The 12888-nt window shown below is 40.6% G+C and overlaps 1 protein-coding gene across 2 annotated transcripts in view; it reads left to right on the top strand.

Annotated features, from left to right (window-relative positions):
• Window positions 1-12888, top strand: part of heatr5b (HEAT repeat containing 5B) — a 98712-nt gene that overhangs the window by 64495 nt on the left and 21329 nt on the right. For both annotated transcript variants that reach the window (XM_048530634.2, XM_048530635.2), the window contains 6 exons: window positions 479-658; window positions 5302-5553; window positions 6462-6643; window positions 8137-8205; window positions 9696-9875; window positions 10868-11102. In XM_048530634.2, the coding sequence (XP_048386591.1) occupies window positions 479-658; window positions 5302-5553; window positions 6462-6643; window positions 8137-8205; window positions 9696-9875; window positions 10868-11102 (1098 nt within the window). The remainder of the gene's footprint in view (window positions 1-478; window positions 659-5301; window positions 5554-6461; window positions 6644-8136; window positions 8206-9695; window positions 9876-10867; window positions 11103-12888) is intronic.

Genomic DNA, 12888 nt, shown 5'->3' with positions numbered 1-12888 from the left:
TCAGCGTGCCTTCTTTGCTTTCGTGCACTCTGTTCCTATTAATAAAACTTAGTATACTGTTGCCTTTATTAATAATACACTCAACCAACAATCTTCAATAACTTTTGTGCTTGTCTACCCAGTTCTGTCTGCTGCTGCACCCCTTCAGAATTGCCCCTTTATTTAACTCTGTTCTTCCTACCAACTGAATTATCTTTATTCGCAGTGACTGCTGCTGGAACAGTTTCTCCCATGCTACTCAAATCAAAACCCTTCTGTAGTTTTGAACTCCCCTATTAAAATTTTATATGCAACTGTATCACAATGCATTTTTATTGCATGCAATGCTTTTGAGATGCATGATAAGACATTCCTGAACGGATATCTATTACCAGTTTCTAACTGGGACACCTGAGAAGTATTCTAAGAAACAGGTTTGACTAGAATTTCGGTATTTGTGGCAGTGAAGTGATTAAAATCTGCACAATTCCCACATCAGATGTGAATATCACAGAGACTGGTCTTGAAGGAGTGTTGTTTGGAATGCTGGATCGTGAGACTGACCGCAAGCTGTGTGCTGACATTCATGACACTTTGGGCCACATGCTTTCATCTTTGGCAGTTCAAAAACTTTCACACTGGTTGAAGCTGTGCAAAGATGTCCTGGCTGCATCAACTGGTAAGAATTCAATTCAGTATGCTGCATGTATGATTCCTGGATAGTGATACGTATTTTCAGACCTGTTTGTTTCTACTTCTTCCCCAACCTGTGACTGTCATGTTTACACATTGTGGGTCTGATATTTGAGAATATCAGTAAAGGAGGAGACCATTTCTACTCTGGAGCCTATTCAGATCAATTAGGTTGTGTCTGACGTTATGATCCCAGTTGATGTTATTGATGGACAGGTTAGATGGAAATCTAGTTTGATAGATCATATTTTGTTTTACTTGTTGGTTTTAACAACTTGCACGGAAAGTTAAGGAAAAAGTTTGAAGGAGGGGAAGGCTCAGCAAAGGGTTATTCAAGTTTACAGAAGAAGTAATAAAACAGAATCTAACTTCGGGCACAGCAGATATGGGGACAACTATGAACAGTCAACACAGGACTGAGAGTGTTGCACTTAAATGCACACAGTTTACAAAATAAAGTAAATGGGCTTGTAGCGCAGATTGAAATTGGCAGGTCCAATGTTGTGGGTGTCACAGACTTGGCTGCAAGGGGATTAGGGCTGGGAAGTAAATATCCAAAGATACATGTCCTGTTGAAAGGAAAGGCTGATGGGGTTACTGGGATTTCCTTGTTTAGAAATGAAATTAAATCAATAAGAAGTGATATAGATTCCAATGGCATAAAATCTGAGAGCGTAGAGTTGAGGAACTGCAAAGGCAAAAAGGCCCTGATGGGAGTTGTGTATAGACTTTCAAGCAGTGGTCAGGATGTGGGAAAGAAAATAATTCAGCAAATAGAAAAGTTACTTAAGAAAGGCACTACTATTATTATGGCCTTGTAAGAAAGGCACTCTTATTAGGGACCGTAAGGTGAAGGAACCCCCCTAGAAGGCCGTGACCGTAATAGGATAAAATTCATCCTACAGATGAGAGGGAGAAGACTGAATCAAATGTAACAGTATCATATCTGAGTAAAGGTAACTACAAAGACATGAAGGAGGAGCTGGACAAAGTTGATTGGAAGGGGAGCCTAGCAGGGAAGATGGTGGAACAGCAATAGCAGGAGTTTTGGGGTAATTCAGGATGCACTGCAGAATTTCATCCCAAGGAAGAGAAAACATTCCAAAGGGAGGATATGGCAACCATGGCTGACCAGGCAAGTCAGGCGCAGCATAAAAGCAAAAGAGAAAGCATACAATGTGTGGTGAAGATTAGTGGGAAGCTAGAGGATTGAGAAGACTTCAAAGACCAGCAGAGGATAACTTCAAAAAACAAGCAATAATGGGGGAGGTTGTAAGTTATGAAAATAAGCTAGCTAGTAATGTAAAAGAAGCTTGCAAGGGTTTTTTGAATATATCCAAGGTAAGCGAGAGGCAAAAGTGGACATTGGACTGCTGAAAATTGAGGCTGGAGATGAGGAACAAAGAAACATGGTGGAGGAACTGAAGAGCTTCTTTGCATCTGTCTTCGCAGAATTTCATTTTGGGGCAGAGGTGTGTGTAGTGACCATCACTAAGGAAAAGATGCTGGAAAAGCTGAAAGGTGGATAAATCACTCTGACCAGACAGACTGCACCCCCAGAGTTCTGAAGGAGATAGTTGAGATTTTGGAGGCACTGGTTGTGATCTTTCAAGCATCACTGGAGTCAGGAAAGTTCCCAGAGGACTGGAAAATGGCTAATGTAACACCCCTGTTTAGGAGGGGAGGCAGAAGACAGGAAATTATGGATGGGTTAGCCTGACCTCTGTTGTTTGTAAGATTTTAAGGACTCCATTCTTAAGGATGAGATTGCAATGTGCTTGGAAGTGCGTGGTAAAATACGGCAGATTCAGCATAGCTTCATCAATGGGAGGTCATGCTTGACAAATCTGTTGGAATTCTTTGAGCAATAAGTTTGCAAATGACACCAAAATTAGAGGTGTAGTGGGCAACAAAGAAGGTTACCTTAGAGTACAACGTGATCTTGATCGGATGGGACAATGGGCTGAGGAGTGGCAGGTAAGTTTAATTTAGGCAAATATAAGGTGCTGCATTTTGAGAAGGCAAATCAGGGCAGGATTTATATACATAATTGTGAGGCCCTGGTGATTGTTGCTGAACAAAGACGGTGGAGTGCAGGTTTGTGATTCTGTGAAAGCGGAGTCACCGATAAAATGGATAGTGAAGAAGACATTTGGTATGTTTTGCCTTTTATCAGTCAGTGCATTGAGTATAGGAAGTCATGTTGCAACTGTACAGGACATTGAATTCCAAAAGTAGCTTAATTAATTTGTGTTCAGTTGTGGTGTCCCTGCTATAGGAAGGATGTTGTGAAACTTGAAAGGGTTCCCAGAAAAGATTTACAAGAATGTTGCCAGTGTTGGAGCTATAGGGAGAAGCTGAATAGATTGGGGCTATTTTCTCTGGACCGTTGGAGGCTGAGGGGTGACCTTATAGAAGTTTATAAAATCATGAGGGACATCATAGGCTGAATAGACAAGGTCTTTTCCCTGGTGTGGGGGAAGTCCAAAACTGGAGCACATAGGTTTAAGGTGAGAGGGGAAAGATCTGAGAGTCTGAAAGGGGCAACTATTTCTCTCAGGGTGGTGGGTGTATGGAATGTGCTGCCAGAGGAAGCGGTGGAATCTGGCACAATTACAAAATGTAAGAGGCATCTGGATGGGTATAGGAATACAAAGAGTTTGGAGGGATATGGGCCAAATGCCAGCAAATTGGACTAGATTTATTTAGGATATCTGGTCGGTATGGACATGTGGACCAAAGGGTCTGTTAACATGCTGTACAGCTCTATGACTCTAGATAATGAGCAGGTTTAGCCAAAGGAGAGCCAGTGGACATGACCTATTTGTATTTCCAGAAGGCCTTTGACAAGATGCCACAGAGGAGGCTGTTAAATGTGAGAAAAGCACATCGTTAGGGGCAAGGTACCAGCATGGATCGGGGACTGACTGACTGACTGGCAGAAGGCACAGTATGGAGATAAAAAGATCCCTTTTAGGATGCTAGCTGGTGACTAGTGGAGTTCCACAGGGTCCGTATAAAGACTACAAATATTTACGCTATACATTAATGATCTGGATGAAGGAACTGAGGGAATTTGTATTAAGTTTGCAGGTGACGCAAAGATAGGTGGAGAGACAGGTAGTGTTGATAGAGCGGGGAGGCTTCAGAAGGACTTGGATGGCCTGGGAGAATGGGGAAATAAGTGGCAGATGGAATGCAATGTAGGAAAGTGTGAGGTCAGAACTTTGGTAGGAAAAATAGAGTTTTAGACTAAATTGTAAACAGGGAAAGGCTTTGGAAATCTGAAGCACAAAGGGACTTGGGGAGTCCTAGCTGAGATTCTCTTAAGATTAATGTGAGATTCAGTTGACGGTTAGGAAGGCAAATGCAGTGCTGACTCTCATTTCAAGAGAGTTAGAACACAAGAGCAGAGATGTACTGCTGAGATTGTATTTAGAATAATGTGAGCAGTTTTGGGCCCAGTATCTAAGAAAGGAATTGCTGGCATTGGAGGGGGACCAGTGGAGTTTTACAAGAATGATTCCAGGGGTGAGGGGCTTGCGTATGCGATCTTGGTCTGTAGTTGATGGAGAGTTTAGTAGGAGGAGGAGGGAATCTCATTTAAGTTTACAGAATACTGAGAGGCCTGGATAATGTGGATGTGGAGATGATGTTTCTGAGTCGGAGACTCTATGATACAAGAGAACACTCTCAAACTGAAGGGACAACCCTTTACAACTTAGATGAGGAATTTCTTCATCCAGAGGAAGGCAAATCTGGGGAAGTCATTTCTGCAGAAGGCTGTGGAGGCCAAGTGATTGTTTTAATTACACGCAGAGGTTCTTGATTAGCCATGGGGATCAAGTTTTAAGAGAAGGCATGAGAATGGGGTTGAGTATCAGCCATGATCAAATGGTCGTGCAGATTCGATGGGCCACATTGTCTGTCTTATTCTGACTTTCATGATTAGCTAAGCATGCAAAGCTCTTGGATTTGACAGGAAAGAAACAGTTCATTTTGTAAAAGAAGAAAGAAATAGAATAACCAATAGAAAAACCAAACTATTTATGCACAACACTAGTTTAAAGATTTCAAAAGACAGTAAAATACAATCTCATTAAGTCTTCTCTCCATTGCATCTATAGGGCTTAACTGTAGCTCCAGTTCCCAGTCTCGAGAATGTTATATCACAATTCAAAACTTATCTGCCTTGCTCTGAAGCAACTTATTCATCCAGCTTCAGCCAAGACATCTGCAAATCTGAACTCCAGAATTTTTAAAGCTATGGATGTCTTGGATTTCAGAGAAGTGTTGAACTCATGTCCAACAGCCAGTTTGTATGAAGGAAGATGCTGCAATATGATAATGACCAGATTGTATATCTTAATAAATATTGGCCAGGATGCTGGCAAGAACAACATTATGCCTTTTCAAAATAGTGCCATGAGGTTTTATATCTTCCTGAAAGGGCAGATGGGACCTCAAATCTAAAATCTCATTCGAAAGGTGGTGTGTATCTGTGTGGCATTTTGTGCCTGCTGCAGTGAGTTATGGATTATACCCGTTCTGAGGCAGGCTAGAGTAAAAGAACATTGGCTTTACAAAAGTCATAATCTAACTTTGACTTTTCTTTCCTTGGCTTTACAGACACAAGTGCTGCAGATCCATTAGAAGCCATGAAGGATGAAGATGGAGAGAAAAAGGATGAGATGGATGATGAGATTATGTTTACCAGCATAGGCGACGATGAAAAATCCAAGCCCTGTGTTGCCCCTCGGTGGGCTACCCGTGTGTTTGCTGCCGAGTGCCTGTGTCGTATCATCTTGCTGTGCAAAAACACAGATGAGGCACACTTTGATCTTGCCAAGGCGAAGGTCTTGAGACTGAAGAATCCCAAAAGTAGGTTGAGTGATTATATTGTTGATAAGGAGTTGATGTGCATTCTCAAGAGGGCAAAGACTCACTCACTTTGAGAGATTTTCCAGATCTGTCCCAAATGCAAATAATTCCATAAAGCTGTTGCATAAAACTTGAAAGTGCTTGTGTTATAATGGTATTTAAGTATTAATGGTACCTGCATTTATAGCTTCGGAGTTCCTTTGTTAACTTTCTTAAATTGCAGTGTTCGGGTTTTGATAACTCTCTTGACTTAGTTACCCATGTGGTCTCCCAGCTAGCGTCCACTTCATAAACTTGAGTCCATCATGAACTCTGTTGCCCTTACCCTAACTCTCTCCAAATTCCATTCAACATCACCCTTGTGCACATTGGCCTCCATTAGCTCCCAATCCAGTGATACCTCTATTTTGAATTTCTCACTCTCTTGTTTAAATCCCTTCATCCTCTCCACCCTTTATCTCTGTAACCTCCACTTCTTCATTTTTAGTTTATTGTCTATTTCTGATTTTCATTCTCCACTGTGGATCACTGTGCCACCAGCACTTTTTTTTTTAAACTTTCTTTCCCCCCCGCCCCCCCCCCCCCCCCCCACCCCCATACCTTTCTACCTGCCTCTTTGACCAAGTTTTTGATTATATGCCCTGATATCTCCTTGAGTAGCTTGGTGTCAAATTATGTTCAATATTACTGCCTGGAAGTTGTTTTACTACAGTAAAAGTGTCATCCAAGTGTAGCCTGATGTAGTGCAAAATGTACAGAACTAAAATGAAACTGAACTATTATCACCAGCAGAGCAAACATGTTTAGAACAGCTCTGGTTATTACAGGGATAAGTTTTGAGGTGACTTTTGGGATTGTGTCTATGTTTCCCAGATTCAGTCTTGTACTATCCTGTCTTTGACCAACAGGCGAACTGTTGGTGTTACATCTTTCTGACCTTATTCGCATGGCCTTCATGGCTGCCACTGACCACAGCAACCAGCTGAGAATGGCTGGGCTTCAGGCACTCGAAGACATCATCAAGGAGTTTGCTTCTGTTCCAGAGCCCGAGTTTCCAGGCCACGTGATCTTGGAGCAATATCAGGCAAATGTAAGATTAGCCACCATCAGGTAGTGCAAGCTGCTAACGTATGAGTGCTTAATTTTGTCTCAGTTATATTATGAACTAATGAACTAATACAACTTTCTGCCCATGATTGGGTAACTGGCAGCAGTGTAAAAACTCAAGATGAGCCTCAGGCTGACTCCTGGGTAAATGTCAGGAGTGGGTTATTCTCTGAAGAAAGTTCTCCTGTTCGATTCCCACAGTTATGCCAGGTCTCCACTGTAGATTTTATATTTGTGTGATGCAAAGTGAAATAATTTGAATTGCACACTAAGTAGGCAAGGACATATGTACAGCTGGTTCATCAATTCCAAAAGCTTAAACTAAAGCACACCAAAGTTTTACCCATTTTATGGCCAGTGAAGTAGAATGCAGAAGTCCTGCATTGATGAGTTTATGTAAAATTTTATTAAACCTCTGCTGGAATGCTGTGTACAGCATCAGACTCTGCATAATAAGAACAATATTGAGTCAAATGAAAGGTTTTTTAAAGTTCGTGTGTTCTGGGCTTTATTGGCTAAGCTATGATTCATTCTGATCCCTAGGTGTCCTTGAAAAGATGATAATGGTGAGCTGCATTCTTTTGAACAGCTGAAATCTATTTGGTGTAGGTAGATTCTCAACACAGTTAAGTTGGGAGTTCCAGCATTTTGATCCATGTGCACTGAAGGAAGGGCATTATATTATATGTTTCCAAGTCAGAATGAGCAGCTTGGAGAGGAACATGCAGATGATAGTGTTCCTGTGTATCTGCTGCCCTAGTACTTCTAAGTGGGTGTGTTGTGGATTTGGAAGGTGTTGTCTAAGGATCTTTGAGTACAGAAATTTACTGGGAAGCTACGTGGTATGAATAAATGAACATATGAAGCACAATTTGACGAATTAGGGCTGTTCTCAATGTTGTGATTTGTTTAGCCTGAAGCTGTGAGATAGAGTAGATCATTAACAATTGAGGGATCTGAAATGAAAGGATATAGTTATAAAGTGTTGATGCACTAGGTTCCAACAACCTTAAGGTTGGAGATGTTTGTGGAACCTTGTCCTGCCATTTGGTTATTGTCAGTCACCATTCATGCCTGAATAGAGCAGGACTGCAGAGTACTGAGCTAATGTATTTGTGTGAGATAATTTTCCTCTGTCTGTACTAAGGAAGGTCCAGGTCAGAGCGAAGCCTCCAACATTCTTGCACTTCAACCAACACTACCCTGGAAGAGTAGATTACTAAAATTAGCCAACATCCTCTTGTGTTTAGCACTATCATTATAAAAGAGTATGGTTTGGATAAAATTCCCCTAGATGCTCAGGTAAATTTCTCCGAAAATCCCCAGACTGTTGTTTCTCAGGTCCTATTTGTGGCTGGAGAACAAGGAGGACTACGCCTACCTTAATGGGTGTCATTCTGTTCGTAGGACTGCTTATGCTGTAATAATGGTAACCAGAATTTTCATTATCTGTGAAGTATATTGTTTTGAATTCAGGTTGGAGCAGCCTTGAGACCAGCTTTTTCCCAGGATACTCCATCCGACATTACTGCTAAAGCCTGTCAGGTAATTTATTACCCACTTTGTAATCTTCAATCAAGTATGTGATCATTAATGTGTTTAGGCTTCACTGAATGTATTGTCAATTTTTCCTTTAATTAATAATGACTTGCATTGCTATCTCAGTGGGTACAAGGCCAGGTTGTAAATGGGGAAGTGGCCTAATGGTATTGTTGTTTAAACTATTAACCACAAGACCCAGGTCATATCCTGGGGATCCAGTTTCAAATCCTACCATGGCAGATGATGAAATTTTAACTGAGAATCTGATGACCATGAAACAATATTGATTATTGTAAAAACCCATCTGATCTGGCCCACATATGACTCCAGACCCACAGCAATGTGATTTGACTCTTAAATGTCTTCTGAGTGATTAAGGATGGCCCACATCCCATGAATGAAAAAAATCTTTTAGACAAAAGAAACCTTCAGTCCACCTAGGCAACTTTTCCTGAATCCCTTTTGTTTGCCAGAGTTTGTCTAATTCCCCATTGAAACCAGTTGAAGATTCTGGACCTATCAGCTTGACAATAAATTGTTTCACGGTGAAATGAGCTCTACTGCATTTCCTGTCTCCTTTTGTAAATCACAGGAGAAGGCACTTAGCCCCTTAGACGTATTCTGACATGCAGAAATTTGCTGATCTGTGTCGCAACGTCATTTGCTTGCCTTTCCCACTTGTCCAACAAACATCTATCTCCCCCTCAAAATCCCATCATCCACACCCTTTTTTTGGCATTATAGGGTTCCACATTTCAGCTACCCTTTGAACTGTTTCTCAATTTCAGTCCTGAACAGGGCAGTAATTTTAAGATTGGTAAATTCAAAAAGTGGGGTCACGATCAGAGAAATTAATTTTATTGTATTAACACTATCGTATTCTTATTATTTAAATATCTCAATGAGATCATTTTTCAACCTTCTTAACTTGTGGGAATAGAGCCATGTCTAGGCAATCAGTCCTGTCTTTAACCCCTAGGCCCTAATATTTCTGATTCTGCAGTTGAGATGAAGGCCTGCGTGCCACATCCTTTTGATTACTACTTGTGGCTCTGCACTAAGTTTTAAGGGTTTGTGTATTGGAAACCATCACTTTTTTTATCTCCACATCTCCTAGTCTCCCACCATTCAGAAAATATTCCTGTTTGTCCTTCACGAATTCAAGTTAGACAGCCTTGTACTTCCTCACATTGAACTCCGTCTGCAACAATTTTTCCCATTCTGTAATTTCCTGCTACCATCTACACAACATGCTCTGTAAACTTTATACCTAGCTGTGTATTCTTTCATCCAAGTTATTAGGACACCTTGTGAAAAGCTAAGGCAAAAGAGACGATCGGCCTATCTCTTATTATCTCGTACCAATCCTTCTGAATCTCTGCAATTCTCTAAGATGGCCTTTGTCACATTCCTGAAAGCTGTTTAACGTGTAAAGTTGTCTTCACTACTTCTTCTAGACTGGAATTAGCTTTTTTTGTTATTGCTTGATGTAGGTATGCAGCACTTGGATTGGAAGTGGAGTGGTTAGTGACCTAAATGATCTGCGCAGAGTGCACAATCTGTTGGTATCATCTTTAGACAAGGTGCAATCTGGAAAGGGCTCTATGAGTCAACTGTACAGTGAGAGTGCTATAACAATGGAGAAGTTGGCTGTGCTTAAAGCTTGGGCAGAGGTAAGCTTGCAGGGTTAACGTAGAAAAGGAATCAAAACACTGAGGTCAGCAGAAGAAATATCCAAGTGAAAACAGTTTTTTCCTTTCTGACCTGTCAATTGTTTATGCTGAACTGAGTCTCATGGGTACAGCATCTCTGCAGTACCTTGTCCATTTAGCCCAAACAGCTAGTCATTTTACTGTGGAGTGTATGTCTGCCAAAGGGCAATCCTGCCATGAACCGAAACTCATTTTCCAATAAAAGTGAACACGTAGCTACTGGGAGCCAGAGGACTGGCTGAATTTGTGTTATGCTACACCCTAATAATAGAATGCATTTTCTATTTTTCTAAACTTGTACAGGAATTGCCTGTTTCATTAACTGTGACTTCTGTACTTGACCCTAAAACATACTTGAATGTTCACAGTATTGGCTGCTTAAGTCATGAGCTTTGTTGTTTCATTGATGTTTATAATCCCTGGTAACAATCAGATCCTTTATTGTGACAGTCTTTATCCCAGTAGCAGGTAGCAGTGACAACATTTGTTGTTCACACTGTAAAGAGGATGTTTTGACAGCTATTTATTAATAAACTCACCTGTACATCCAGATCAACCTTGGTGATAGTTTCTGTATTTCTCATTATAAAATCTTCTTGGTAATCTTATAATCCCAGTAAAGTAGGAATTTTGAGTTAGTGAATTGAAGGTACAGAGTTGTTGTTCAGTCCTTGTCTTGTGCATTTAAAATGCAACTGCTCACTGGGAGCTTCACGTTGTACTTGATATCATCCCAAGAGATAAGAAGCTCAGCAAGAATTCATCCATCTTCATTTATTTTTCCCCCGATCCCAATATTTTTAACGTTTAGACTTAACCGAGAAGAATTATGTCCCTTTTCAATGTACTGAATTCAAGATTGTCATGTCAAGTAAAATTGAACAAAAACATTTGTCTCAGAAACTCCGTTTCCCCATTTGACTTAGCCCAATGCTTGCAATCCATCTCTTCAGGTATACGTTGTAGCAATGAAAACCAAGAGGGAAGCAGAAGCCAAGCCCGTGACAGCTATGAAGAATAAGGAAGAGGACAGTGGCTTCGAAGCCATGTATGAGCTCCCTCCAGATAGCTTGATTACGTTGGTTGAGCCGGAGCTGCCTATTCTTAGCTGCCTCTGGCTTGCAGCACTGAAGGACTATGCCCTTCTAACTCTGCCACCTGAATTTGCCAGCCAGTTGCCACCAGATGGTAAGAAGTGTTGTGCTTTACCTGAGCACTGCCTCAGTTCTGTTGAGTGTTACTCTGTTTTATTACTACCCTCCTTCAGGTCTAGTTGTCCACAAACTATGGATTTTAACCATAATGCCAGTAAGTTCAAACATTACAAGTTCACCGTCCTGCCTCTTCCTTTCTCCATAGCCGTTTCCACTATAACGCTGAGATTTCAGTGCTCCACCATTGCCGAGTTGCGATCAGCAACCAAGGCTGTGAGCTCTGAATTGCTCATCATTTTCCTTTCTTTACTGTTGATTTTTCCCTTTAAAAATGTCCTTTAAAACTTATCACTTTTTCTCACTTTTTATTTTTTATCAGACAAATCTTGTCTGACAACACAATGGCATCTTTTACTACATTAAAGATGCTATATAAATGCAATTTGTTCATTTTTTTTCTCATTTTGAATGTACCAGTCCATTTTTTTGTTTTCTCTTTACGGTACAGAGTCTACAGCCTGCTGTTACTCTGTTATTGCCAGGCCCAGTTATTCCATAATGGCAAGTTGCCATGCAGTCATTGCAGTCTTGTGAACTTTGAATAGTCAAATTTTCATTTCAGTGAAGCTTTGTCAGTCAGAAGTTTATTCCACATAATCTCTTTAACAGTCTATTGCTTAACAGCTTTATTTGCTGTGAAGGGGTTTTCCAGGACTGTTATGTCTGCATGTGGAATGAACTCCCTAATGAAGTGGTGCATGGTGGTACAATTACAATGTTTTAATAGATATTTGGATGGATATATGAAAAGGCAAGGTTTGGAGGGATATGGGCCAGGTTCAGATAGGTGGGACTAGTTTAGTTTGGGATGATGATCAGCACGGACTGGTTGGACCAAAGGGTCTGTTTCCGTGCTGTATGACTCTAAGCAGCAAATTGAGTGCCTAGTTTCCTCATCTCCAACTTAGAAACGTCTGTGGCTGACCGCATGTGGCTTCCAAAATATTTCCAGAATGTAGGTAAATGTGATTTAATGATAAAAGATTATGTTTATTGAGTCAAAGAGAACCCAAGCTTGTCACCTGTCAAGTGAAGTTGGAACTGAAAGTGAAGAGCCTTTTGGCCTTTTACTGTGTTTGTCAGTTCTCTGAAACAAATAGCCAGATTTTATGAATGTACAAGTCATCTAATAACTTGTGGCATGTGCAAGATACCCTGTGAATTGTGAATCACCACAAACAACTACGGCTATTGTACCATGCCAAGAACTTGAAGTCAGCATCTCACCCTCACTTGCCCTATCTGTTTCATGAAATTGCCACATTGGCATCTTAATTGCCGGTTAATCTTGCCATGAAGTTAATTGAAAGTATTGGTACCTTTTTTACTGCGTGAAACGTTGTTTGGCAGTCAGTTATATTTATCTGGCCAATTGTATTCGCGAGTTTCATTCCTCAATTATGAATTGAAAAAGCTGTAAAAATGCTTTTGCTTATTTTCTTATCTGTCTCTCTTTCCTAATTTGACTTTTGTTCCTGTTTATTTCTCTGTAACTGATTTAATTTTTCATCCCCCTCAGTTCTTTCTCCATTTATCATCAATCTCGTGGATTAAGGAGATCAGGCTTCCTGATGCCTTTACCACACCATTACCAATTTGTATTTCCAGGAACGTGGTGGGCAAAAAGTGCTGAAGCCAAACCTTTAACAAACAAGCCTATCTATTAGATCTGGCTAAATGTAGGCCACTAATTGAAATGGTTTTTACATTATCACTAACAAAGCCACGAGTGAGATAATTTGGTTTAATGTAAATAATCC

The sequence above is a fragment of the Stegostoma tigrinum genome, chromosome 4, assembly GCF_030684315.1.
Source record: "Stegostoma tigrinum isolate sSteTig4 chromosome 4, sSteTig4.hap1, whole genome shotgun sequence".
NCBI classification, from domain to species: Eukaryota; Metazoa; Chordata; class Chondrichthyes; order Orectolobiformes; family Stegostomatidae; genus Stegostoma; species Stegostoma tigrinum.
Note: the sequence above shows the minus strand (reverse complement) of the source record. Positions and strands in the feature narration are given on the sequence as shown.